The sequence below is a fragment of the Babesia bigemina genome (assembly GCF_000981445.1).
Source record: "Babesia bigemina genome assembly Bbig001, chromosome : II".
In the NCBI taxonomy this organism is placed as follows: Eukaryota; Apicomplexa; class Aconoidasida; order Piroplasmida; family Babesiidae; genus Babesia; species Babesia bigemina.
This window is the reverse complement of record NC_027217.1, coordinates 1,794,672-1,821,500: the sequence shown is the minus strand read 5'-3', so window position 1 is coordinate 1,821,500 and position 26,829 is coordinate 1,794,672. Positions and strand designations below refer to the sequence as shown.

The following is a 26,829-nucleotide window of genomic DNA, read 5'->3' as shown; positions in this document are numbered from 1 at the left end:
GCCCAACAATGGTGAGGTGACAAGTAATTCCACAGTACGGTCTTCACCGGGTCCACGGCCGTTCACACTAGTTTCAAAAAGCTACAACAACACAAGAATATGTCGTTCGACTGGCAATTACATTTATTAAATTATACGCTAGAACCATGCCACCACAGAAACAGACCAACACGAACCATGACAATTAACGTGGTTCATTGTCAGATGGGTTACCAATTCTGAGCTACTCATTACTAGGAGTAGTAGTTTTTAGTCTGTATGGTGGCTAGGACGATGCCCCTGGTCGTGACGAACCGGCACTACAACGGCGGGGTCTGGCGCAGCATCTCATCAGGTCTTACGAGTTGGCCGTTAATCCGCACCGCAACGAAGTGTTGGAATGCTAATGCAATCAATAACAGGACTATATCGATTACGTTCTTCACTTCAGCGACCACGTAAACTTGGTTGAAACAGTCAGGCGGGTCCAGGACGTACGGTGCTGGGCAGTAGAACGCTGCCTCACCCGCAGTCTGAAGGTCTATCTTGCAACCAAACTGAGACTGTGCGTCCGCATCATAGAGTTTGGTAGTCTCCGGCTTGAACAACTCATCTGATGCGTATGTGACGCCGCAGCCTTGCAGCGATATGCACCTCCGATCTGTGGTGAACAGTAAAACAGCCAACCTCTTCCCATTACTCGCAATTGCCTAAGTAAAAGCTCGATTTGAATTCTGAGCAAGTTGCTTCATTCGATTAATGCCATTGACGTGGTCAAGGTAAAGTTTTTGTATATCACGTAAAACCAAACCACGCTGCCCAGATGAATGTCGGGAGGCTTTCGGTAATCGGATATGTATGGTATATAGGGAACTCTAAATCATTTTGGTAATCGTTCGCATAACGTCAAGCAAAATCAACATAAGTGGATCTTCTATTATAACTACATTCTAAAGCGGTACGGACGAAGGTCATCATTTTTACCCCACAAGCGTGTTTATTTGACTGTTGATATACGATGTTGGTTGAAAATGCAATATAGACTCTCTGTGATTTGGGTTGAGATATTCTACAGCAGTACCGGTGTCTAATAAGTCGACAATCATGTTGCAGCAGGATGGAGAATTGTTGTTGAGTAATTGATATGTATCTCCGAAATAACAATGAATGCATTCAGGCATATGATATATTGTAGAACTATTGTAAAATCGCCAACTGTATCTCATGATTTAGAATGTTGGCTATGGTCATGTGTTTTGCGTAATGGAATCAATGAAGACCGATCGCAAACACAATATACGCATCTCATAGATGCATGAAACCATGGGAGAATTTATGATATCCGATTTATTTATTTCGCGGTGGAAATTAAGGTCATAGAGCATCATGCCTACAGTTGCCAACGGGTCGAGGTTTTTTCCTCAAAAATTTCAACGTAAAGTACAAACGAACCAAGTGCGTATCTTCGATAACAACCTATCATCTTATAAGATAGCTAAAATCTTAATGCATACCATAATAAAACAGCTATATATTGAGACCTAGTCACTAATTCAATGACATTCCTCTCAGGCAACAAAGGTGCACAATCGAACCGCATTTAATACTAGGCCGATTAAAACACATAATAAGCATTGTTGAGGCCGGTATTCCCAATCACTATGACTACTACGGAACGGAATAATACGACAGGTGGGTGTATGAACACCTTGCAAGTGATAAAAAATAACATTACATTAATTGATTAAACACAAGGTGGCGTCGTGCGATGGGGGAGATTCAATAACACTGGCAACGATCGCTACTTCCGGCGCCATGACGAATTTGCTCTGATAGTGGCATGGTGGTATACGTGAATAAGCTGGGTCTTGCATAACTGACCACCACACAACAGACAAAGAAATCTACACTGCTTCGGTCACTGCAGTATAATATTCGGAATTGCCAAACTTATACGTTGCATCATTTGTAAAATGGAGTTATATAAAAGACCACTAAGTGTCTGACTTGATGCTATTGCACAAATCTTGCAATTTACTTTTGAAATCGTCGAATGACTTCGAACTCAAAAGCGGCTGCAGCGTTTCCCAGTCTTCAGACTTGTTGACATCTTCGAGTTCGTTTAGTTTCTTCTGCGCGTTTGCGATAACCTGCATTTGATGCATAGGTAACATGAATTTCAAATTACATCTTGGGGGAACATAGCTATTTCTGCTACATTTATGGCGTAGGAGTCCGTACATATTCCGTCCTTGATTTCGTATAGAAAAACCATTTGTTTTGCATTTTCTAAGTATTTGGCATTGACGAATTTGTTCTTGACACCCTCGTGGTCTGCAAAATTTTCACCGATTGGCGCACGTATGGTTCACCTTTTACCAAGTCGCCCATTTCATGGAAGTGCGTCGCACACAAGCAGAAGCATTTGGATCTTTGGATGAGGTCAACTATTATAGCCCACGCGAGGCCAAAACCCTACAGTCATGGTAAATGCACTCCTCCGGACTCACATCATACGTAGAAGTGCCTCTGCCTAGTTCATCAATAATTGCCAAAGAGTGTTCGTCGGCTGTTTTCAAAATGGCGGCAGCTTCCACCATTTCCGCCAGAAACGTAGAAACGCCACTGAATAACGGTAAACATCATACGTTGTCTGCAAACGTACCGTAACTGAATGTCGGATGCCCCTACTCTGCAGAGAACGTGTTTGAATATAGGCAGCTTTGCCTTGGTGCACGGTACAAAAGAACCGATTTGATTCATGACAGCTATGACCCCTACCTACGACATTTAAGTTCCGCTGTTTATATTTAACAACGCACCTGTCTTATGTATGTGGACTTACCACCCATGTTGGGCCCAGTGGTAATGTGAACTCTGGATGTGTCTCTTCTCATGACCAGATCGTTAGGCACAAAGCCCCGTGTTGAAAGTCCGCATTCTACAAGCGGATGCCGCGCTGCAACGAGATTAATTTCGACATTTTCCAGATCTATCACAGGTCTAACATAATTTAAAGTCGCAGCTACTTCAGCGAATCCCGCTAGAATATCCATGGTAGCAATGACATCTGCGAATCGTTCAACCAGGATCCAGTACGTAGCTGCGACCTTAAACGCCTTGTTTACCAACGCCGTTTGCTCGTTTTCATAGTCTTTATGCGCGCTATTGAATTTTGCGCACAGTTGCCGGAGATGCGGTGTGGTAAAAAGAAATTCATTTTTATTCAGCCTGACCTTTTCTATTGACCCCTTTAGCCGTTCAGACTCCTGAAGCAGTGCTTGGTCTTTTTTAGAGACCCTGAAAAGGTACCCCATGTTGCTGCACTCTACCAGTTTGAGGTTATTCCCCTTTCTGCCCTTGTTCGAACGGTAGAAAATTTCATCCTCGAAGGATTCCCTTAGTGCTTCCATATCAGCCCTTATTTTATCTACCTTCCCACCGATTTGCACTAGTTTGTTATCGAAATTGCGATTAATGATGTAGTTCCTTTTTTCGGCTTCCTTCAGATCGACCGTCTTTTCCACCAACCGTAAATAGGTTTCGAATAGCGATGATATATTCAACAACGGTTCGGTAAACATATGTTTAATAGTCTCGGAGTGTATTCCGTCATAGGGAACGAGGACAAATTGCACCATCCTGTTCACAGCGATAACACAGTCGTAAAGGCGCACAAGGTTTTCAAATGTGATTGTGCTTTTGATTCTACCATCCAAATCGCTACCACTATCTATGGCCCTGAGCTTCATAACGATCGCGTCGAGGTCAGGTACTTTTCTCAAGCATTCGGCCTGTATTGTTTTGTACAAGTTAGCCTTGAAGGCCTCGACACAGTCGTGCCTTTTACGAATTTCATTTGCATCAGTAAGTGGTTGGGATACCCACATCCTCAGCCTACGCGTGCCGATACTGGTCCTGCATTTGTTTAGCAATCCGAACAGCGTTGTGGTATTCGATTCACCTGTTATATTTTTTGCATCGTTGCCACAAACTTACTCATATAATTAGAATTACTGGGCAATATGGAGAGAGAAGCAAATGCCGCTCTGTCCATTGACATGTATTTTTCGACCTTGTATTCGTCTAAATGGAATTTGTGCTTGTACGCCGGTTGCTTCGCGATGTCGAAGGTATCGAATATACCTAGAAGCGCCTTCATGGCCAGCTGCATTGAGAGTAGTTTGGCATGATTCCTCACATGATCCTCCTCGACGAGCAGGTATTCCAAATTGCTTTTGATCTTCATCTCTGTTGCAGAATGTGGCACGTTAAGTACATGTCTATGGACCTACCTTCTACAGCCGACGTGGCGTCCTTCGAAGTTGAGAAGGTATGGCTCATACATTGTACGTTGCATAACGAGAGTATGTGCTTCAAGCGCTTGACATCTATGGCATCCTTGGTTGTAGACAGCGTACACACCGTCGGTCCAACCTACGAAGCGATTCTAGACACGCCAGCTGCCCACCCACCTGTAATATGACGGATTCGAGTAGCGTGAAGAATTCATTGTCCGAAATTTCTGTTACTTGCAATGATGAGTTGAGAAAATTGCAAATCGCGACGCCCAGATGTTTCACAGCTGACCTCTCCTGTTTGCATACTATAGCCAATATTACTGTGTGTTTGTAGGAAGCATCGCCGTCAAATATTTCTGCCGATGTATTTTCCTCCATTTTACACTGCAAATGCGCCGTTATTTGAGCAACGCGCACTAGATTCTCACTGTTGCGCAGCAGCAGAGTGTGTACAGAAGATCAGCACAAGAGCTCAAAATTTATTGGATGTGTTGGTTTTACTGCCTTTCTGAGCTATGTTCTGACTTTGCGCGTCATTCGGCGGAACCTCTGGTTTGTGGAATCCCGTAAATCCCCCGACGTTTCTGAAAATAAATGTATCGCTGCTATAACGTCGTACCTGATGTTGGTGCTGTTGAGTGGCTTCATCATTGATTGATTCAACCTAAACGACTTCATGACAATGGTCGACTGCTGCTTAGAAGAACACCCGAGTGGGTCTGCGGCTATGTTGCGATTGACCGTTGAGGGTGCTCCGAAGGGCGATGTCTTGACAACCGGTTTCTCCAGGTTTTCGCCGAATATGTTTGCGCTAGCTCGGGAGGAAAGCAGGTTATCCATGGTGTCCCGTCTGCTATTCGTCACCCTTTCTATCTGGTTTCGCACCGTTGGAGGCTCATCTGCATAATTGTTATGCTTTAAGGTAGCAACCTTACCTGCGCGCTTGTTTGATCCCTGGAGCTTTGACTCTATGAATACACGCAACTCATCGGTTTCTGAAAGCTTTGCACTGACATCACCAACTCCAGTTTTGAATTTCAACAACTGTTCAAGTTCGGCTTTAGTTATGCGCCTCTTGGGCTTTCCGTGCGTGCTCTTTTCTCCATCTTCTTCGTCAGATGATTCGAAGTCGCTGGGATGAAGATCTTGTATGTCGTGCAAGTGCTTTGCCTTTTTGAGTTGCATTAGCAACTTCATCCTTTCCTCCCTTCTGGTCAACTCTCGCTCACTCCGTTCTTTGAGTGGCATAAGCTTCGCGAGTTCATTTTCTTCTTGCTGTTTAATATCGGCGTAGAACCTTTGTTTAGCCAGCTCTTCGTCTTCCGCGTTGAAGGTTTCTACTTCTGCGATAAAATCCTTCATTTCTTCAGCCACATCTGAACCGCTTTCGTAATCACTTTCCGATTCGCCTGATGAGTGTTGCAATCGTTCTTTTAGTAGTTGTAACTTTTTTCTAATATCTTCTGGATCTGAGAGGTTTTCGTCTTCACTCTCTTCGGCTTCCACCTCGAACATGTTTTTCACGAATTCTCTCATTTTTCTGATCCGTTCTTTCTTGCGCGCTTTCTGTACATCAGACACGTCATTTGTATCACGCTGGATATTAGGACTTTCAGCTGGCCCCTCTTCCGTATTATTGGGGCTATCATCCGGTGAGGCGGTCTTGTTGATTTGCGCGTAATTGAGACTGATTGCATCTGGCAAAAGCTCTTCATCAAGTATTCGTTTCCTCTTGCCCGTAATATTTAGATCGCTAGTTAGATCTTCGTCTGCCATGCGGTTTAAACGATGCTTTGATCGCCCGATCAATTCGGGCGAGAATTCCGGCAACGGTTTGACCTTTTTCATCTTTGTGTATACGTAACGGAAAAGCTCTGTGAGCTTCATCTGTTTGCCACCAATGGTCATATCATGTGGTGCCAACGGCTCATTGTTCCTGTTGTCTGGTTTCTGTGCGGTCATTTGGTTGTCTTCCATATCCTTTGGAGTCAAGACCACAGGCTCTCGTTTAGGTTCAATGGCGTCTCCTTCAGTCGCAAAATCACCGCCACTTGTATGAATTTCATCTTGAGATTCGTTCACCGTAGTTTCACATGCTTTCTCTGCGCTGGAATGCTGCTCCTCGGTTGCCTTTTCCACACTTGTACTCTCTACCAGCATTTTCTCATTATCACCACCAGCCATGGTAACGGTTTGTTCAGGCATCTGTTTATCAGGATGACTGACGTCAGTGTTAAGAGTTGGCTGCTTCTGCGTCTCACTTGCCGGCGCGTAAAGTTCGCCTCGGTTATCCCCCTCAGGAGGCTTTTCCGGCTCCGGTGAACCTTGACGATCGCTAACCACAGGCTCTTCTTGCTGCGCGCTAACAATGGGAGTGTCCCCGTCTTTCACCTCCTCTATGTAACTCTCTTTTTTCGGTTCATCTGCGTTGGATGAAGTCGCGATTTGTATGGGTTGATGGGATATATTCATCCATGGAGATTTACCAATGAAGGACGCCAGCCTTTTCCATTTCTCGCTATATTTTTCACTCAACCATGGTGCGCAGTTGACTTGAAACGATGATACTGGTTCCCCGGGTGCAGATTGCCCTAATGTGATAATGCCGTAAGAGACAGCGTGTTGTTGCCTGACTCCTCCATTCAGCTTTTGGTGGATGGATTTGTATTGAAGGAGGTAGTTATACGCTATGCTGTTTTGATTTATCCCCCTTGGAGGCATGATGTATACAAGGGCATTTCTCTTGTTTCCTGCATCGAACTCATTTTTGTCGGGATTCGACCACTTTGGCCCCGTTCCGAACAACTTGCAAGCAGCTTCAAGCACCGTGACGGTATTGAGCGCATTCTTCAATTCGTTACTCGTTCGTTTGTTTCCGATTTTCTCTAGAAACTTCTGGACTGTGTCCACCTTCTTTGTATCTGCGACCCTCGTTTTCTTTACCTTGGATTGTTCCAAGGCCTTCCAGCTGTTCCCGCTTATAGACCCTTTGAATGAGTCTATGCGGCGGCTGCCCGCCAGCGATTCGTCGAAATTAAATAAGTTGGACATGGAGGCATCCGCATTGAAATCGCCGAATGGTCCGATGCTTTCATTCATACTGAACGCGTTCATTAACTGCGTATGCGATAGCGCAGAGTCCTGCATCATGTCCATCATCTTAAAGCTTGATAAAGCCTGTGAGCTATCACCTGGAAAGACAAACGAACCGCTTTCGTCCAGCATGATGGAGCTGTTGGACATATCCTCTTGACACATGGAGCTCAGTATTTTTGATTCCTCTGCAGTTGTGTTAACCCCGCCCTCGGGGCTTCCAATCAAACCTTTTGGCCTGATATTAAGCCATTTGGCTGTGACGTATTTGTCTAGAAGATACGGATTGTTATCGTTGCCGTTTTTAACGGGAGCTACCTTGAATGTGAATGATTTTGATTTTTGCACGAGCTTGAGTTCTTCCGCTAAACCCAAGAGAAACCATAGCTACAAATCGGTGACTATTCAGACCAATAGTGTCTTACATGTTTCCTGGCCCCTTCGTAAGCGAGCTTTTGCGAGAGTGCGTATCTATTAAGCTCTTCCGGTAGGGGCACCAAGTCAATGTTCCTGCGGATGTACTCGACGTAATTTAGCAATCCTGATCGTTGTTCCGCTGCTGCCTTCAGAAGGTTTGATAGAATGTATTTCCCCGTTTTTACATCTATAACCCTTCTGTATAACTGTTAACTACATCTGAGCACCAGCTTACATGAACGAAGGATCCGTCTTGTAATCGAGTGCCACCCGCTTCCTCGCTTCCTCCAAGCGATGGTTCGCGATTTTGTTAAACGGCGCTGATACGTCGAAACTGGACAGAACCGATCTCCTTCCTCCTTTGGTGAGTTCTGATACCCAATCCTTGTATTGAGCTACAACCTGCTCGTCCGAACTGTCATTCTTGAAAGCGAAGAGAATGTTGTTTTTATTGATGTACATGGATTGCATATCTGACGGTATTATGGAGGTTAGATTCTCCATGAGCCATTTCTCTATATCATCAATCTGCGTTTGCATTTCGGAGAGCTACATTTTTGACTCACGTGCTGCTTTGTTGAAGCTCCCGATGTCTTATCAGCCGGCGGCGCACCAGATTTCTGATCACCAGTGTATGACGATTCAGCACAACGCATACCTTTACTTCCTCTACGGTGTTCTCTTCGCCTTCGGCAAAAAGGCTCTCGGTGAATGCTTGTGCCGCCATCCTGAACTATGCTCGGCGTGTTGCAATGTAGCGCAGGATTCGTTGCATATAATACCAGAATGGCGTCATTACCTCGCGTAGGTCCACTAATAGGAGGGCAAGAGCGCCAATAGTAAAGCGGCGCCGTTACACATTTAGCGTGTATTGCGATTATTCGTGTTTTCGTCTCCAACAAACACAACCTATTTAAAACGAATATCGCTATCAATAATTCACTCCGCTCATTGTTACAGTAGACTACTTTCAACGCTTCACTAAAAGCAGATTCTCTGGTACCGCGAGGAATGTCGCTTACATAGTGCGTGGTAGGTTGTGAAGTGGTGGGAATAGCCTTATTCACAGCACCAATGCCTGTGTCTATGTTTCCCCCAAATAGTGAATGGTTTGTTAGTGGGATGTGTGCAATTATCGTGAGCTATTGCCCATCTCTGATATCGTTCTGATGTTGCGTGTTTGACGTCACGGAAGGCGTGTCTATCGGAAACGCAGCCCACCTTACTTTAGTGTATACGCTCTCTATTCAGATATAGATTTAGCAGTTTGGTGTCTATTAGCAGTAGAAGATGTTCATGCCGTAGTCTTGCGTTTAAGTGCTTTCTTCTCGTGAGGGAGCTGAAACATTTTATGAATAATGAGACGGTGGTTGCGTCAACCATTATTACGTAGGAGTCTGCTGGCTGTTTGGAGTCCCTCGCTTGCATTTTCGGCGTCGATTCGTCATTACCACCGCTTTTACAGCAGCGGTAGCAAGCCCCCGGCACCGCTGGCGGAATCTCCATTGCCGATTCCGAAGACATCGAGTGACCGGTATATAATAATCTTCACATGTAAGATTTGCAATATGAGGAGTGCCAAATCATTTTCAAAGGTAGGGCACCTTCAGCGCATATCATTTTGCACAGCGGTCATATCACCACGGTGTGGTATACGTTAAATGCTCTGGCTGCGAAAACCGTAAGTGGCATGTTTCGTTGTCTGAACAGTTGCAGTCCACCTGATATCAGACCAGTTAGGCTGGTTTGGGGAGACCAATGAGAACATCGAAGAGATCCTCGCTCGTAAAGGCGAGAACGTTGTGAAGGCCGAGCTGGGTAGGTGTAGGTGTCGATTTTACTGAATACAACAGGTGAAACCATATCAGACGACGACATTAGGGTGCTATCTAGTCTGAAAAATAGTAAACACTTTACTTAGTACTTTATACTTCTTGCTGCGTAAATATGGGATGCGCCTTGGTAACGTCGCCCCAAGTTGTCCTGCCTCTGATGAGGTCCGCGATGACGTCGCCCACTTGTTCGGATTCCAATCGCACCTGTTCCATTGAGTCGCGCTCCCTGAGCGTTACGGTTCCGTCATTTACAGACTGGAAATCTATGGTTATTGCAAAGGGGATGCCGATTTCATCCGTTCTTGCATACCGCTTTCCGATGGAGGCGCCGGTGCTGTCAATTTTGTATGACAGCCCCAGGTCATTCATGTGCCTCTGTATCTTCGATATCAACGGGTTAAAAACTTCTTTTGACGACAGTGGTAAGAGGCAGCACTTGGTTGGGGCCAGTATGGGTTTGAGCGCAAGGTACGTGCGCTCTTCTTGGTCTTTCTGCGCCTGTCGGATCTTGTAGGAATGCTCCAATATGCAGAATATGAGTCTACCCATGCCGAAAGATGGCTCGATGACTGACGGCGTAAACGTTTCCTCGCAAACCACCGATTTGACAACCTTGAATGATAGCATATCTCTTGTGACAACGAACTCCAGTCCGCCGTCGCCTTTAACGATTGTTTGCCCCGTGGTGTTGAGTTCTTGCTCCATTTGCAATGCTTCATCTTGTGGTAGGTTGTCCAGTATTCGCAGCAGCTGCGCGTTTTTGTCCTTGAACGTTTTCCCGATGAGTGACTTGTTGTATGTGGGAGTAACCTTCTCGACAACTATGGGTTCCGGGTACCTATGGCTGGCGTTCAGCTGGACATTAGCGGCCTGCGAGTGTGCCTTCAGATCGTACGCCATTCTGTCAGCATGTCCCACGACCTCAATCCAGCCGTACGATGTAAGTATTTCCGCATCCCAACAGTCGCAGGCATAGTGCGCCATTTCGTCGGACATATGCTGCCTGAATCGCAATCCTTCACCCATAATTCCACACTTTTCGAGGAATAGCCTTGTTCTCGCGAGGAAGTAGCCTAGGGCCTCGTTTGCGATAACTTTGTTGTTGACGGCGTCTTCCACTGTCATGGAGACCAGCGTCGCTTCTCCCCTCTCCTGTGTTTCTTTCGGCAGGAGATTGAGCATCACATGCTTGAATTCGTGGAATCTTGCGTGGGTCTTGTTTTCCGGGTGTACGAAATACTCGACTTCAGCCATCAGGAATTCACGAACTCTGAGTAGCCCATTTCTCGGGCTGATTTCATTTCTGAACCCCAGACCGATTTGCGCCGCGGCGAATGGCATCTTGCCTCCATTCGATTCGAGCAACCTGCCGAAGTTGACAAATATGCCCTGTGCAGTTTCGGGTCTCAGGTATACAACGGAGTTCGTGCCTCCCTTTTGATCCTTTTTGGGCCCAATTGTAGTTTGAAACATAAGGTTGAAGGGGAACGGCTTGGACAGCTCATTTCCTTGAGGCGATTTGATTCCATACTGCTGTATTAAGGCATCAACGTCCTCTGAGGTCATGTTGCCCACGAGGTTCTGCAGCTTCTGCAGTTCTTCACGTCCCAGTTGCATAAGTGCCACATTCTTTGCATTGACGTTGTCCGTTACGTTTTTACCTTCCAAGGTGCTGATGACGCAGTCTATTACGTCCTCGAGGTACTTGTCGGCCCTGTAGCATTCGCCGTTGCTCAAATCCGTCAACATGAGATCCGTGAACCTGTCGACGTGCCCCGACGCCTTGAGTACGCTGTAGGGGGTAATGCAAGGACATGATACCTCCAGCATTTCATCGAAGACGATGAAGTGCTTCCTCCAGAGGTCTTCGAGCTGTGCCTTGAGTGCGCATCCTGGCGGCCCGTAGTCGAAGAGTCCCGCGGCTCCTCCGTATATTTCGAAGGAGTTGGTGTAAAAGAATCTTCGCTTTAGAAGGTTTTCACACTGCGTTTTGTTTTTCTTCAGCAGTTCTGAGAGCTGGGACGCTTCCATTTTGGGTATGGTTGTACGATGCGTCTGGAGCGTGCTGCTTCTCCTCCTGACCGTTGATGCGGTTTCAGAATTCGCTTGTCTAGCGCCTAAGTACGCTTTTGTGTGACCGAATCTGCCGTAAGGTTCGGTGCGGTATGCTGGCGACGGCCGTATCGATCCCCGGCTCAGTACAGTCGGCGTGTTTGAGAATCCCCTGGTGGCGTATTTGGCGGCGGCACAAACTAGGTATATTGCATACAGTGATGATATCTTCAACATGAATACCGCTGTGCAACGATGTAGGCGCAAATACGGTTTGCCGTGCTTGCGCAGATGTGCAATGCGTTCGCGCGCCCGTGGTAGGTTGGGTTTCGGGCGATGAACGCAGCGTCAAAAGCAAAAATCCAGCGCGGTGCTTCAGTGCGCACATGCTGATGCCAATGTGCGTCTAATTTGTATTTCAGAACACTTTCCGCGCTGACATCATAGATGCCAGTGGAGGTGTAACTTTTTGTGTCAGGACCGTCGACGCCGATCACGATGTCTTTGCGAATCTTAGTCGTCGCGCCAAGCAGGGAGAACTTGGAGAAGCACGTCAATTTCGGTGTGTTGCAATGTAGACGTTCCTCCATTGCGTCATCGCTTCTCAAACTGGACAATGTGCTGTCGCCCGTGCTTACGCAGCCCGCTAGTTTTGACCAAGACTACGATTACATGACCCTCGCCGATTTGGCTGGGCGGAGATTGGACCAGTCTGCGTATGACCTGATTTTGCTGGTCGCCGAACCTGGGTTTTGCAGCGTCGGAGAGGACGTCTCCCACATGTTGGAGCAGCTGCACGACAGCATCAAGGGCGACGGGACCTTGAACATATTGCTGCCTCCTAGCAATCCCAATGTGGGTTCGCCGGTTGCATTTTCAAAATATCACGCAGGAAAATGTGTTGAGGAAGGAGTGCCTATACAGCGGTTTTATTGACGTGACGTCTTTCGATCACAGCGGCTTCAGATGGGTGAGCGGCAAGCGGCCCAATTGGAAGGTAGGCAACTCGTCCGACATGCCAGCGAGCGTCCCGGTGGCGTCGCTGGAGGGTTATGTGCCCTCCGCACCCGCAGCGGAATCGTGCAGCACAAAGCCCAGAGCATGCGCCAACTGCACTTGTGGCCGCGCCGAGAGGGAGCGCTTGGAGGCTGAAAAATTGGCGTCCGATGTAGATGCCCCCACATCCGCCTGCGGTAACTGTTACTTGGGAGACGCGTTCCGTTGCGCCGGCTGCCCGTACCGAGGTCTCCCCGCTTTTTCGCCGGGTGAAAAGGTAGTGCTAGATTAGCTATCTGAACGCAACTACAACGCCGTGACAGTATTGAATTTAAGTACTTTCGTCCATTGTCGGTGTAGCAATCATGCTCCACCAGGCCGGCGGTATCACTCCTGAATGCTCTCGTATTGCGGCCATATGAACGCCTGCAACTCGTTGGCGTACTTGTAGTATATAGTGTGCGGCGTGTTGTACCTCCTGCAGTTGTCGAACATGCGCTTGAGTTCCTCTCCGAACTGCACCTTGGTCTTGTATTCCCCGTTTTTGGCCTTCCTCTTCATGGTCGAGATGTCGGTAGGGTTCTTGATGATGTCGTAGTAGTCCGGCGCCTCCGATTGCTTGACCGGCTTTCTGAACGGCCATGAGCTCTGTTGCTTCTCCAGGTTGTTCAACAGGTCGAGTATGCACGACTTTAGGCTCCTCCTGCCGCCTTCCGGATCGTCAGAATAGGCGAGGTTGTCAGATCCGTGTTTGCTGGCCGCTCCAATCGGTTCTTCCGTCCATCCGGCCTCCACCAACCCTGGAATATCCTTGGGGCTGAGCGTCTGCCCCGGGTTGTCCTTGAAGAATTGGAGTCCATCGTATACCTTGAGCGGTTTGATTGCCTCGATGCACTGCGATATAATGGCCTTCTGCTTCCCCAGCATATCGCTCAACCTTAGGTAGTTGATGTTTGGCGATATATAACACTCCATGAGCGTGCCTCCGTCGTAGTCCTTGATGTATCCGAACCAGCGCTCCTTGGGCATGGATATTTTTTGGGAGAAGCCCTGCTTCCTGAAGTAGCCAATGGCGAAGTTGTCCGCGTACGTAAGGAAGTACTCGATGTTCGACTTTTTGACGTGCTCCTTGAGGTGGTTCATGATGCGGGTACCGTACCCTTTCACCTGCTCGGTGGACTTCACGGCCAGGAATGCGATTTCTGCGAACCTCTGTTCGAAGTACGGCCTGAAGCAGATGCCACCAATAACTTCCCCCTTCTTCAGGAGGCAGAATGTGTAGTGATTCCTGTCAAAGACCAGTCTGACTATGTACTCCCTGGGCATTTTTGGCAGTTGCCTGGAGAAGATGTTTTTCACGGTGACCAGCTTGATGAGGTGGCCGGGCTCTCTGTCGTTTGTAATGCAGTCGAAAGAGATAATACCGAGATCCTCCTCCTTAGCGCCTCCAGCGTCTCTGTGCAGGAACCCTAATCCGGTTTCCGACGGCAGGAGGGACTGCAGCTGGTACCCATCGGCGCTGCTCATGGTGCCAATGGTTTTTGCCTGTTCGTCCGTGAGACCGCATTCTTTGCAGAGCAGGGTAATGATCATATCAGGGTGGTTTTTGAATACGGTTTTTTCGAGTTCCGATCTAACCCTGTCAGCGTTTATAATAAGGACGGACTTCAAAAAGTCACCGCAAAAGTAGTCGCACAAGTTTGTTCCCAGCGGCGTTTGCCGCTTGAGGAAGTTTTTCCAGCGCAAGTAGACGCTTTCATAGTTTTTGTCCATGAAGGCCTCCGCATCGTGTGACTTGATCCAGTCTTGCAGATGCTCATCGTTGAAGCTCTTCCGCGCCTCAGGCGTCAGGAGCTGTTGGTAGCCGATGATTGCGCATACGCTCTTGACCAGAACCATGATGCCGTCATTGTCCGCATCTGCCAGGACTTTTCTGAGTTCCACTAGCGGCTTCCGTTTGGGTCCTGGGACCCTTTCCAGCGAGAAGTTGACCAGGTCGGTGACATCAACCCCGCTGAGCCGCAGATGCGGGAATACGGTAGGTGCGGACGTCTCTCTCTTCGGCGAGAGCTCAGGCACGAACGGATCCGGCCGAGCCTTGCAATCCGCTATATATAGGTAGACCACATTTTTCACGAGCGACGTGATCGATGTGTCTTTTGCGATATCGTCCTGGTTCCCAGTGCCGGCTTCTGTCATATTTCTCTAGTAAAATTTCGGCTCTTCAGTTGGTACGGCGCCGTTGGGATTTTGCTTCGAGGCATCTCTGTGTTACTGCTCGGTGCCTCAGCATAGGTACGCTTCCACAAGGGTAACCTCTGCCATCGCTCCACTATGACACTACTTAATTCCTTATAGCGCCTCGTACCGCGTTATCCCCAGTCGCGTAGCGCAGGTCGGTTAAGAAGGCGCGCAGCTGCCTCATATGGTGTGTTAGGTGTCGTAATAATACGTGTTGTGCTAAATACGTCTAAAATTGAGCAATATGCTTGTTACTAAACAACCTTCCGGTACATTTTGCATATTTGGTGCACGTTGAGCTCGCTTTCCAGGTCCCTGTGGTCCACGCCGATGTCCAGGAGATCGTTTTCAATCGACATGTCGATTAACTCCTGGGTGAGTTGTTTCCTCTCGGTGGAGTCCTGGGCACTCGCCAGCGGGACTTGTTCGTCCATTTTCCCGTGCGATACCTGCCGGGCTTTCGTCTGGTCGCTGTGAGCGGGAGTTGACGACTGCGAGAGTTCGGCGTCGTAGGCAGCGTTGCTATCTATGAACTTCCTCATTTTCAGGTAGTAATCGTTGCGGAGGTGCTTTTTTACCACCTCCGGATACTTCTGCTCTATAATCATGAGGAAGGGCTTAAACTCGAAAGCGTCATTTTCGACTTCATTTTCGTTTTCGGTGTAGTATTTGTCCGCCATGTCGTTCACGAACATCCACTGGTATATCAGAAAATCGTTAAGTTTGAGGGCGTACGCGACATCAATAATCTTTAGCGCCTCTTTGAGTAGTCTGTACCGGTTTGCGTCGGCCTTGCCACTCTGCCTGTCTGCCGTGTTTGCGCTTTGGGACGCATCCAACCCAATTAAGGTCCTGTTTTCCCTGTCGAAAACCTTGATAAGTTCCGACAACAGCACTGGCCACAAGACAGTGAGGTACTGCTGCGACATTTTGATCAGCAGTACCCGCATGACTAGCAACGCCCCTGTACGTAGATTATCGTCGTCGTACGCTCTACAATTATCCGTGAGCCTCTCAATGATAGTTGCGATGTGCGATGCGAACGCATCATTGCGACAGGCGTACAGCACGAAAGCCAACCTATTTAGGTACTTTATACGTCCCTGTATGTCCATCGACCTGCTGGTAAACACGGAGCTGTGTGGCGGGCAGGTGTAGTGGTCCAGCTTGCTAAGCCGGTCCACAGTTCCCCTGCACTCATCATCCGCAACCAGCCTGAATATCTTTGTGATGCACCGGAATCCCCTGCGATCCGTTTTGAAGAACCCGGGCATATTAATGTAGTCGATGATGGGTTTCTTGATGCACTGCAGGGAGCCCTCATAGAGATTGAACGGGAGGTTGCGCAAAAGCAAGAGCACGAGATAGCGGTAGGTGAGTGGCCTATCCATCTTCTCTTGCAGCATCGGCAGAACGTATGAACCCAGGTTGTTCAGCAGGACGTGGAAGAAGATGTTGGCTATTGCCGTGCGTCTGCTGAGCTGTCCCGTTTCGTAGCTAAAGACGATCATCTGCGCAAGTGCATTCTTGCAGAGGCAATCAAGGCTGTCAACTGACTTCGTTTTCGCCGTCGTGACGTTCGCTGCATTCCCTTTTGGCGTGTATCCTGTGCATGCCAATATTGAGTCCTTGGGGTTGACGTGCTCATAGTACTCGTTGTTGATGACATACATATGGGGCGGCAGCGGCGGTTCCAGGTCATAATTTTTCGGCAGCAGCCATGTACAGACTTTGTGCATGTAGAGTCCGACACTCTGATAGATGAGGCCATACATAACCTCGCTGAGGAACTTTTTCATGCTCTTATCGATAACGTTTGCATTTTTGGTGGGATGCGACTTATCGAAATTGCAGATGGTTTGGAAGCTCCAGAGCAACACCATGGGCTGACGTTGGTAGTTAAGTACGAATGTGATGTACCGCTTCATGACATGGAACGTGTCCTCTATATCCTTCTTAGCCGTCATTGGCAGGTCAATAAGCGCATATATGAATTCGCATACGGCGTTATCTCTAACGTTGGAGGAGAGCAGCTGGTATCCCTTAAAATGCTTGTACTTCGAGGATTTTGCGTATGGTTCCAGCATGTCAAGAATGTACGATATCATCTTCTGCCTCGAGAACTGTGGCATGGCATTTAGGCAACTTATGAGCTCCAATTTTATGTTCCTGCTGTGCTGGCTGTGTTCGGCCTTGTCCCAGAGCATTAGGCACCCTTCCGTGAAGTGATGTGGCAAGCATTGGAACAGCAGTCTAAAGCCTTGCAATATTTCTTTGTATATATTTTGCACGGCCATGATTATGTCTAGGCGTATTGATTCCTGGTTGCTGCCATCCACTTTGAATGTGATAGAGCCTCGCTTCGGCGAGTCAACGACGGCCGTATCCCCAATGGCCATCCCACGTACCCTGTTGAGTATATCAACGTTGTTGCGCTTTTCCACCCAAAGCAGACACTGGATACATATATCGACCACTTGTGCTATCTCGAATATGATGGGGTCTTCCTTGCTGGTGGCCGTATGCGCTTTCTGCTTCGACCCCAGCACACGGGTGCATTTCGCGGTATCACTAGTGCCGTCGTTTTGCATGCATTCTGTCTCGGCTGCATTGAGGATCGCAGATAGGCTACATGGAGACAAGGCGTTGTCATTGTTAAACCTTTCCAAGCTTTTAAGGTCTATTTTCATGTTGCCCAACTTGTTGGTTATATGTCTGAGCATGACGTAGATCCCCCTGAGATACTGGGATATGGCGGCAATCTTGATCCAGTCCTTGCCTTGGCAGAGATGGTTACAGAAGTGCGTGATGAACTTCGACGAGTACCTAAGCGAGTTGTCCGATGTCAAGTATTTGAGTGTGTACAACGAGAAGTCAATGTATGACTGTAGTAGGTGTACGCGCCCTGCCTTTGCGGTGTTGAAAATGCACGACTCCAAGATTTGCGCAAATAGCAAATCATCCGTAATCCTTTTGAGGTTACCCACATGCTCCTGCTTGATTGCGACTACATTGATGATATACATTCTGGGCAGTATGCACGAGGTTTGGTCGAAAGGATATCTGCGCCCCGTGCCTAACCCATCCCCTGCGTAGCCTTCGTGCGGCGGTGAAGTTTCAATGGCCGAGCTGATAACGTTGCTTAGCGCTTCTGTACCGCATTGCTTCCGACTCTTAATTTCCTGTGCGTATCCAGACAACCGTGAAAGATCCGTGTCGCTTCTTTCCACCCCCTCTTGATTGTTCAAGTCAAAGCTGACACCTTTTTGCGACGACGTTTCTGATTCTACAGACCTGCGATTCACCCCTTTGACCGACGCCACGGATTGCTTGGCAAGATCCTTAGACGAGTCTATGAGCGCGCTCGTGACTTCGCTGATCGCCTGGGACTCCACATGGCAACGGTCGATCACAACCTTGAGCAGGTACAAAAGCTGCGTCTGCACTATAGCCTCATCCTTGAGGTGGAAGTGGTAGAGCACGCACAGAAGCGGCCGTGATATGAGACACGCCACCTCCTTTGCCCTGCTGGTGGGCTGAATGGTCGATAGGAAGAGCTTCATAAAATCGATGGCAGTACACCTAAACAACATTGCGTTTTCATGCAGCACGTGCGTGCTCTCCGTTTGGTGATCCGTTGATTCATTCGCGTACTGCTCCAAACCTTCAAACGTGGTGAAGTTGAGAAGCGCAGAAACGTCTATGTTGAGACATATGTATTTCAGCGTGAGAACAACAATCAGGTCGACATAATCGTATATGCAGGCATCTTCGTATGAGATACACTTGGGGTCCTTGAGCGTGGGGAATGTTACCAGCGTCGTTGATCGCCTTCCGTCCGCAGTTCCTCCTACTCCCATATTGCCATGCATCAGGTTCGCCGAAGCAGGCGCACTACTCTTGGCAGCGTTGCCTTCCATAACGGGCTTGCTAACTCCAAGCATCCGGCTGTATATATCCTCACCCTGCACGAGCTCAATAAGTTGCGGCGGCGCTTGACGCCTTTGCATGAGGTCCAGGAGCATGGGACCTTCACGACTGACGATGTAGGAGAGGTGTCTGAACTTCCTCAATACATCCACAATATAGGAGCTGTAAGACTCGGGATCGATCTTGTCGAATGAGACCAGCGCCCTCAGGATGGGGTTGATGAGGTTGGGCAAGATTGCGACTGATTCGGAGAGGAATGAGCATGAGTAGTACCGCAGCTTCGGATCGGATTCTTCCACGTTATCTAAGATGCAACCCAGCGCCTCCGAGAAAAGCTCCTCCTTAGGCGCGTGAATGTGCCCATATCGCCACAAGACACCAAACCTAAGCATCGCTGCCACCTTCAGGTCGGTTTCAGAGCTGGTGAGATCCTGCACGATGATTTTCTCCGCTTCGACGCGTGAAGGCGGCATCGTGTTGTTGAGCTGTATGAGCAGCAGCACGATTTCTGAATGGCTGGCGGCGTGGGCGTCGTCTAGCGAGTTCCAGAGCCTGAGTACGATGCTGCGCAGGTGCTCCCCATTCGTCTCCACGTAGTTGTACATGTCCCGCTTGTTGGGGAGCCTCAAAAGTGCGATAAAGGTCCTGATTCCTCTGCAAAAGAGCTGCGCGTTGTTGGCAATGGTGCACTTGAGCAGCGTTTGTATCCAGTGCTCCAACTTGAACGCATCCTTCGTGGGCAGCTCGGTGGTTTTCGCTGATGGCGCCACTGCGTTGCTGTTTGAAACTATGGAGTCACTGCGAAATAGCGTGGGGAATATGTACGACTCGAAGGAGGGCGCTTCGATCAATGTATGCTGCTGAATGTAGGTGTCGTTTAGGAAATCCTGCTTATGGCCTCCAATGGAATCCACGAACGTCTTGTTTCTGCAGAACCCCTTGGTCAGCGGCACCACCGCCATGTAGCCTTCCACCGCTACGAAGCGCACTGCCAGGTCGTTAAGGAGGTCGATAGTGTTCAGCTCGTATGCGGAGAGTTCCTCAGCACGGTCCTCGAAGTACGTGAGTGCATCGGTGTAGAAACTGTCGAGATACTTCGATATGTAGGTGTTGCACGAATTTTGGTAACTCATGAGCATGTTCATCTTCTTGTCTTCCTCCTCGTCGAGCTTTATGGTGTCGTCGAAGCGCGCGAAGTTATCCTCGCCCCGTATGATCCCCTCCACCCTTGAGAATATGGTGGAGACGTACATGATGACGTGGTTGATAATGCTGAGGTCGTTTTTGATGGTCAACCTGTGCAGGTGGTCCAGTGCGTTGTTCATCAGCATGAACAGCCCGCAGAGCACGTCTTCCAGATACAGCTGCGTGCAGACCTCGTCGAGATAGACGCTGCTGAGTTCCAGCATATCGTACCACACGCTGGAGCAGCTGGCGTATGACGAGGCGGCGTTCATGTTGTATTCGTCCACTATTGACTCGAAGATAACGCTCGTAGGCGTAAGACTGGTGTCGAAAATAAGCCTGGTGCTTTCGATGATGTTGGCTCTCCATTCCTCTTCCTCATGCTCCTTGCAAATGTACTTGAGGATCGGAACACAAAGCGCTGGCATGAGTTTCTCAGTTACACCTTTGAGATCCGCGTCAGTGATGAACGTTACGATGATTTTGATGGGTATTAGGACCTCGTCCAGGTTCTTGCCTCTGGCCATGAGCAGCTCTTTGATCGCCGAGATGAGATTGTCCTTCGAGTACTTCGTGAAATAAGTGAGATCCAACGACTCCGGTGACGTGTTAAAATCGTTCGTGGCGTTGAAAATCCACTGGTACAACCTTCTGTTGAGCGACCAGTTCCTCTTGGTAAGCAGCTTGAGGCACTGTCTGCACAGCAAGGACTTGTCCGCATCGCTGAGGATATTCGAGTCCAGGGGAAAGTGCTTGATGAGCAAGTTAATCATTTCCCTGAGCACCAGCAGCGACTCGTCCTCGGTGGTGGCTTCGAGGCTCCTTATGACGAGCACATGCCGGTGTGGCACCAGGATGTCCACCCTCTCCGGCGGCAACAAGGGTAGCCCTGGGGCGAGCTTGTTCGCAATTACCGTGAGCGTGGCCAGCCTTATTTTGCTTGCGTTGAGCAGTATGAGCCAGAGCGCGCGCATGTAGCTCCGCTCGGAAACGCAGTCACTGATGCGTTCGAGCGCCTTGTACACCTGCTCATAGCTTTCTGACTTGTCGTCTTCCAGCCCCGGTATGATGCATATCAGCAGTCCTATGAGGCAGGGCAGCAGCTTTTTCCCCAGCGGTATGTAGAACTGCTCGATGAGGTTGAGGAATATCGGCCGCACGGAGGAGGAGCTGTACGTGAAGAATGGGAATAACCCGCTGCTGAATAGCGCCAGATTCTGCGCCAGCCCCTCCGATCCCGCCTTTTCCAGTATGGAGCCATATACCTCCAGGGCCCGCGCGTGGATGCCACTGGGCAGCTGCGGGTTGAGGCATTGTGCAAGTCGCTTGCATATGGTTTCCTTCTGTGGAATTTCGCATATCATGGACTGTCGTATGCTCCTGTGCAGTCGGATCAGACAGTTCATGAGATCAGCCCACTCCTTGGGCTTTTCGAATTGCAGCAGAATGTACTGCACTTCCGCTTCTAGCTTTTTCTTGTCGCTCCATTGTGTGATGTCGTTGACAGACGAAGTAGGGACGGCGTCCGATGACATTTCAGCGAATCATTGTCATACATCCACGTTCGAGATATGCTATTGCCAGCTCCGCTCGTTCGCTAGCGTCGTCTGGCCATCCAGTCCTGCTTCAAATGTGTACGGGTTGCAGTTTGCGACAAGTCTCCATCTGCTGCTCATTGACGCCGCCTGTTTTACATTTCTACAGACGTTTCTCTGTCTTGTACCAATTTGCGCCGGTATAGTGACGTCTTTGCTCGATTTGATCCTTTGGATAGTATTAGTCACGCTACGGTTTCAGCTGCACGGGGCCTTTTGCTCTCGTTACTCTACACATCCGTGACACATATGTGCTGTGAAACAGTTGTTGAAACGTCCTTTATGTAACATAAATCTACGGCTAATGTGTGGCGGTATTACGCACGGCCCTAGTGCCGTTTCTCCATGTGCCATATGGTGTAACGCAATTGGCCAATATACTATTATGCTGCGCAACACCGACTTATAAATGTGCACGATTACATGTCTGAGCGCTCTAGTGTGGTTTTTCATGGCTAGCAGTTGGATTTGCGAGTAGGTGGTCTTACGCCGTAGGTTGAGCGTCTGATTAGAACGGCCGATGCCTCGGATGCTCAATTATAGGCATGTCACATTATACGCTGTATGTGTTTTACGACATTTCAGCGGTTTTGTCTTACTTCTATAGGCTCGCAAAAGACAAAGCGGCGCAAAGTGTACGTACTTCCTGATTGTCACTACTGACGCCGTAATGCGTCGACTGTATATAGTATGCATTCGTGCTCGTGAAGTACTCGTTAAGTGCGGCCTTTTGCAATCCGCTGTGGCTCAAGACGTCTGAGTGACAGCCACCTCGGAGTGCCGTTGTGCCACCAGCAACCACACAATGAACAATGAAAGCGCCAAAAAACGAGCAACACCATAGATCGCTGTTCGACCAGTGACCCACAACTGTAACATACGATATAAATATTAAAATCACAAAAGTGTGTCCGATGTTTTTACTCTCTGCAGTGATTGTATTCGAGATACCACCGGAACACTTCATGTTGCCCTGCGGCAATCACAACATCGCTTCATCTTCTACACATGATGAGTCTTAAAATTCCAGAAGAGATGCGATGCTACGTAATATTTTAGCCATACAACTATGTAAGGCGTATTCCGATAATTGGCACTTTGACCATTTTGGGCACTCAGCATTTCGCGCATCACAAAACATAATGCGGCACTATTTTACTTTCAAGGCACCCATATTCTACCACGCATTACAGCAGAGCGGTGCATTTGATACACGGAAGTGGTAGCCACATTTTCTCCTGGTTTTTCGCAAGGAGACGACGTCGATACACAGTATGACATCAATTGATCACGCTAATCTATTTCATGAATCCCAGACACTGCGCATATGTCGAAGAAACTCATGTCAGTGTAACCCTAAGGTACGCCTTCAGAACCTGCTGAAGAATCTCATGATAGCCATTCACTGTACGTCCAAAAGCATATCGACCTCAGGAGTGCATAATATACACGACATAACGCCTAATATCCATGAGATCACACATCATGCTCAATTAATAACCCAATTGCACACATAATAGATTAGCTCATAGAACATCCCGGATGATACTACATTGACGCGTCTGCAGTCATCACTGACTGCGGTCGTAATTTGCGTATACGAGGCGATGCAAATGCGCAACGCCTTAGCCGCTCCGTTTTAGCAGTCAACCTGCATATCCGCCGAAGACTGCATATTCTGTATTTTCGTCAGAGTCGCCCATATAAATTACTACCAGCAATACGATACAAAGCCAAGAGATCATATGACCAATTAATTTCCACTTATGCCATGGGCCCAAATCACATCGACAAGGTGCGCCAACACACTCCCTCATATTAAACAACCCTTGTCACCGAGGCGTACATCTCACCTGGAAGGTTGTGTATATGTTGTGGAGAACCACCGCCGCGGGATGACAGAACGGCAATAGTTCTCCAATTGCGTCTGTGAATCCAGGACAACCAACACTCGACTTCCCTGTCGAGAATGCGTGGTCTCGTTGCCTACCATATTATGCGACTGTGTAATTAACCCCTTTCATCATTGAGCCATGACCCACCCGCCGACCATTAGCTTTTTTATAGACTTTAATTGGTTGGGCATCTGGCTTAATGCGCCTTTTTGTTGCCGCCTTCTTGCAAAATATTAACAATGGAAGCTATGTGGGGAAGGATGGTGCGCGTTAACTACAACGAAGCATTCTCAAATCACCGCAAATATTTAGCTTTACCAGCCCATGTGGCATTCGTAGAGCCGCAAAAATATTACAAAACCCGATGTGTCGTATTTGAGTTCGTACCGCGTGCCGTAGAAGCCACGGGCTCTCTTCCTTACCTTAATGCGTTCCCCACGGCTACTGGTATTTTGGTCACATTTACCGTACATGAACGCATTAAATCGATCTACTGTTTTGCGCCCTTTAGGCCTACGTATAACAAAGTTGCTCATTAATCCAAAGTCCTGAGGAAAACACTTCATACCTAGTTGTGGTATGACACGCGGAGCGACGTCTCTGGCAGCTTATCATGACATGTAATGAATACAATGATTTAAGCAATGCCTTCATTTTAGGCACGTAACGCTGGGATGCAATGGAGTTAATGCGCTGGCTATTTTTCATACACACCTTAGGCAGTGTTAGCCTGCGGTGTAGATCGCCGCATTCATTAGAGAATCGGTTGTGATGATATCATATAATCTTGCGCCTCGTATTATTATTTGTAGACTAATAAAGATGTAGCTCCAACATATGCCCATTCCTGAAAAATGCTTATACCACTGAAGGGAGCATCAGAGATCTGGCCGTCGTAGGACGCTAAGTTGCTGCTGCATACGCTTCTGTGAAAATGTATTTTTCGAATGTTGACTTTCGCTCGTTGAGATAGCCGGATTTATGTCGTTATCGTATCGCAGAATGTCATCCTTATGTCAAATGGGTGGCATTGCATAGGTTGACGTGGCAAACACAGGATGAGGAAACTAATTACACCTTATATTTGCACATATTGTCTTTACAAATCGCATATAATGGATGCGTAGTACCTGGGTAAACGGATTTAACTACCTTTTGATTCAGAATCATTTTTCAGTAGTTACGGAAAGTCCCGCGCTCACAATTTTTCCACCAACAGTCGTATGTGACATACAAAATTTACCTGGACCTAATTTGTATTATGTACGGTCACGAATATCTTCGCTGGCTACTGTTGAGTCCTCACCGCCGTTTTGTTTAATAACTGCTCGTTTTTTCCATTGGACGCTTTCAGCTGTATAAGGAGCACGGGATGCCCTTGATCTCTAATATCGTGCTTGACAGAGCCCAGCGGTTACATGGATGGTAGCGCAGCTTCTACGCAGCTCGGATTCGTAACGGTGAAACGCCCAACTTGCCGTAACGGATCTTGTAAATGGGAACTGCCATGCCGATTACCACTTACCTTACGGATGACCGATGAAAGTGCATACCCTACTTATTTCACACAACAGCAACCAAATTTAAAATTACTACAGTGGTACCTTACGGATTGACATTTCAATTAGATTATATTTTTGAGCAGCAGTTGAACCAGTGCTGCGGAATCTTGAGGTGTCAAGGCTCTGCATAGAAGATGTAACGCATCCCGTAGATCATTCGGTACTTCGCTGTGTGTTATCAGCTCGTTTGTCTGCGCTGTTTCTGCGCCTCTTGCTACTAGTGGTTCTGCATGCACGTTACTTTGCATTTCCCTCAGTGTGTACCTGGTGTTGGTGTCTGTTGACATCGCTGGAATTGGATTTTATGGAGAGGGCGTCGATGTTCGGATATATGCTAACGGTATCATCCTTCTGTTCTTCACGCATGTGGAAATCACCAGGGATTGCGCCTTCGCCTATATTTTCTATAACTATGTCATGCACATAGGTATCGTGCGCCTTCGAGTGTCGATGTACTTCACGACCGGATGTAATTTCCGTGACGGTTATGCTGTGCTTCATGTCGCCGTTGTTTTCCATTCGCTGCAAGTGGTCGAACGGGATTTCCTGTACTCCTACAGAACTGGCGTTGACGCCTGGACCAGGCTGCTTGCTCTCTCTCTCATTGTTGCCTACCATCTGTTTCACCTCATTCACATTCTGCAACCACCTTTTGACGTCTTTGGTCTGTTGGGTTTGAGCTAGGTCGTGGGTCTGCCTTGAGCTGCGGTGTGTCGGAGAGTCTGGTTTTTCCGCAATAGAGGGTCTGGAGCTTCTGACGACTTCATCCATCTGTTTGCTTTTGTGGGGACGTTCAGTCTCATTGTATACTTTAGTGTCGACATACAATTTGTCGTCGTTTGTTCTGCCTTCCGTCTTTCGTTTGATGGGCGTGTTGTTAGGCGCCTCTGCTCCTTCCCTGACTGAGGTGATGGCGGTACCGAATTCGTTGTAGTTGATGTTATCGACTTCTTGGTAGGTCTCATTTCGGTGTACTCTCAACACCGGGATGCGTCTCTCCCTGACTACCGGTAGTGGCACTTCCACAATGCGTTCCTTTTGAATAATCTGCGGAACGGTGACTTCCTTTTCCACGTAACGGATTTCTGGCACTTCAATGATTTTCTCTTCCTCCACTATTTTGGGCACCCGCCTGATTTTTTCCACCATCACCGGCCTTTTAACCTCCTTCATCTTGTATTTGAAAACGGGTTTGGGCACCTCAACGAACTTGTCAACGTACTGCACCTGCGGAACGTTGACTATCCGTTCGTGAACCTCCTCTCTCATCACCTCCACAATACGTTCCCTCCTGATCGGCTTAAGAATGATCGACTTGTTGCTCTGTGGTACGATTCCTCTCCCAGATACATCCTCCTCACAGCAGCAGCAGCAACACAGGCTTGCGGGGAACGTAGCCTTGTTTTTCTTAACCTTTTGCGGCGGGAAGCTCGGAGTAAACGGATTTGCCTGGTATAATTTAGGCATATCGTCCCCGCTGGGCCCCATACCTACTTCCTGGACTGTGTATGCCTGCCCATTATTAGCATACTGCATCGCTCCCATTACGTCATGCATCTGAGCATGATTCTCATCCTTGTACTGCATTTTGTTATGAGAGGTGTGGCTTCAATAGTAAACAAAATTTTTTTTCTTGTTGCCAATCCTCAAATGTCGTGGTCTCTCAGGTCCGCTATTGAATCGAAGTGTCGACGTTTTCGGCCAATTTTGGATCGTATATGCTTCGTTACTGCGTGTGGTGTTGATTA

General features: G+C 48.1%; 9 protein-coding genes across 9 annotated transcripts; all 9 read right to left on the bottom strand.

Moving 5' to 3' along the window:
• Window positions 1-299: 299 nt before the first annotated feature.
• BBBOND_0208120 (hypothetical protein) lies at window positions 300-676 on the bottom strand (the record flags this gene model as incomplete). Its single annotated transcript, XM_012912390.1, has 2 exons — window positions 300-640; window positions 667-676. 2 exons carry the CDS (start codon window positions 674-676, stop codon window positions 300-302), a joined length of 351 nt encoding a protein of 116 aa, XP_012767844.1.
• Window positions 677-1,973: 1,297 nt separating this feature from the next.
• BBBOND_0208110 (DNA mismatch repair enzyme, putative) lies at window positions 1,974-4,658 on the bottom strand (the record flags this gene model as incomplete). The annotated part of the gene is made up of 9 exons (XM_012912389.1): window positions 1,974-2,129; window positions 2,168-2,313; window positions 2,352-2,454; window positions 2,490-2,604; window positions 2,645-2,760; window positions 2,802-3,897; window positions 3,975-4,230; window positions 4,275-4,416; window positions 4,455-4,658. 9 exons carry the CDS (start codon window positions 4,656-4,658, stop codon window positions 1,974-1,976), a joined length of 2,334 nt encoding a protein of 777 aa, XP_012767843.1.
• Window positions 4,659-4,752: 94 nt separating this feature from the next.
• BBBOND_0208100 (hypothetical protein, conserved) lies at window positions 4,753-8,517 on the bottom strand (the record flags this gene model as incomplete). Its single annotated transcript, XM_012912388.1, has 7 exons — window positions 4,753-4,864; window positions 4,900-5,179; window positions 5,216-7,760; window positions 7,799-7,988; window positions 8,026-8,318; window positions 8,357-8,410; window positions 8,449-8,517. The coding sequence occupies 7 exons, from the start codon at window positions 8,515-8,517 to the stop codon at window positions 4,753-4,755; spliced, it is 3,543 nt and encodes a 1,180-aa protein (XP_012767842.1).
• Window positions 8,518-9,017: 500 nt separating this feature from the next.
• Window positions 9,018-9,296, bottom strand: BBBOND_0208090 (hypothetical protein; the record flags this gene model as incomplete). The annotated part of the gene is made up of 1 exon (XM_012912387.1): window positions 9,018-9,296. One exon carries the CDS (start codon window positions 9,294-9,296, stop codon window positions 9,018-9,020), a length of 279 nt encoding a protein of 92 aa, XP_012767841.1.
• A 419-nt stretch (window positions 9,297-9,715) lies between these two features.
• On the bottom strand, window positions 9,716-11,914 carry BBBOND_0208080 (glycyl-tRNA synthetase, putative; the record flags this gene model as incomplete). Its single annotated transcript, XM_012912386.1, has 1 exon — window positions 9,716-11,914. One exon carries the CDS (start codon window positions 11,912-11,914, stop codon window positions 9,716-9,718), a length of 2,199 nt encoding a protein of 732 aa, XP_012767840.1.
• A 1,146-nt stretch (window positions 11,915-13,060) lies between these two features.
• BBBOND_0208070 (histone acetyltransferase, putative) lies at window positions 13,061-14,872 on the bottom strand (the record flags this gene model as incomplete). The annotated part of the gene is made up of 1 exon (XM_012912385.1): window positions 13,061-14,872. The coding sequence occupies one exon, from the start codon at window positions 14,870-14,872 to the stop codon at window positions 13,061-13,063; it is 1,812 nt and encodes a 603-aa protein (XP_012767839.1).
• A 296-nt stretch (window positions 14,873-15,168) lies between these two features.
• Window positions 15,169-21,564, bottom strand: BBBOND_0208060 (dopey, N-terminal domain containing protein, putative; the record flags this gene model as incomplete). The annotated part of the gene is made up of 1 exon (XM_012912384.1): window positions 15,169-21,564. One exon carries the CDS (start codon window positions 21,562-21,564, stop codon window positions 15,169-15,171), a length of 6,396 nt encoding a protein of 2,131 aa, XP_012767838.1.
• A 245-nt stretch (window positions 21,565-21,809) lies between these two features.
• Window positions 21,810-22,591, bottom strand: BBBOND_0208050 (hypothetical protein; the record flags this gene model as incomplete). Its single annotated transcript, XM_012912383.1, has 3 exons — window positions 21,810-21,854; window positions 22,268-22,364; window positions 22,506-22,591. The coding sequence occupies 3 exons, from the start codon at window positions 22,589-22,591 to the stop codon at window positions 21,810-21,812; spliced, it is 228 nt and encodes a 75-aa protein (XP_012767837.1).
• A 2,727-nt stretch (window positions 22,592-25,318) lies between these two features.
• Window positions 25,319-26,668, bottom strand: BBBOND_0208040 (hypothetical protein, conserved; the record flags this gene model as incomplete). The annotated part of the gene is made up of 1 exon (XM_012912382.1): window positions 25,319-26,668. The coding sequence occupies one exon, from the start codon at window positions 26,666-26,668 to the stop codon at window positions 25,319-25,321; it is 1,350 nt and encodes a 449-aa protein (XP_012767836.1).
• Between the last annotated feature and the right edge of the window lie 161 nt (window positions 26,669-26,829).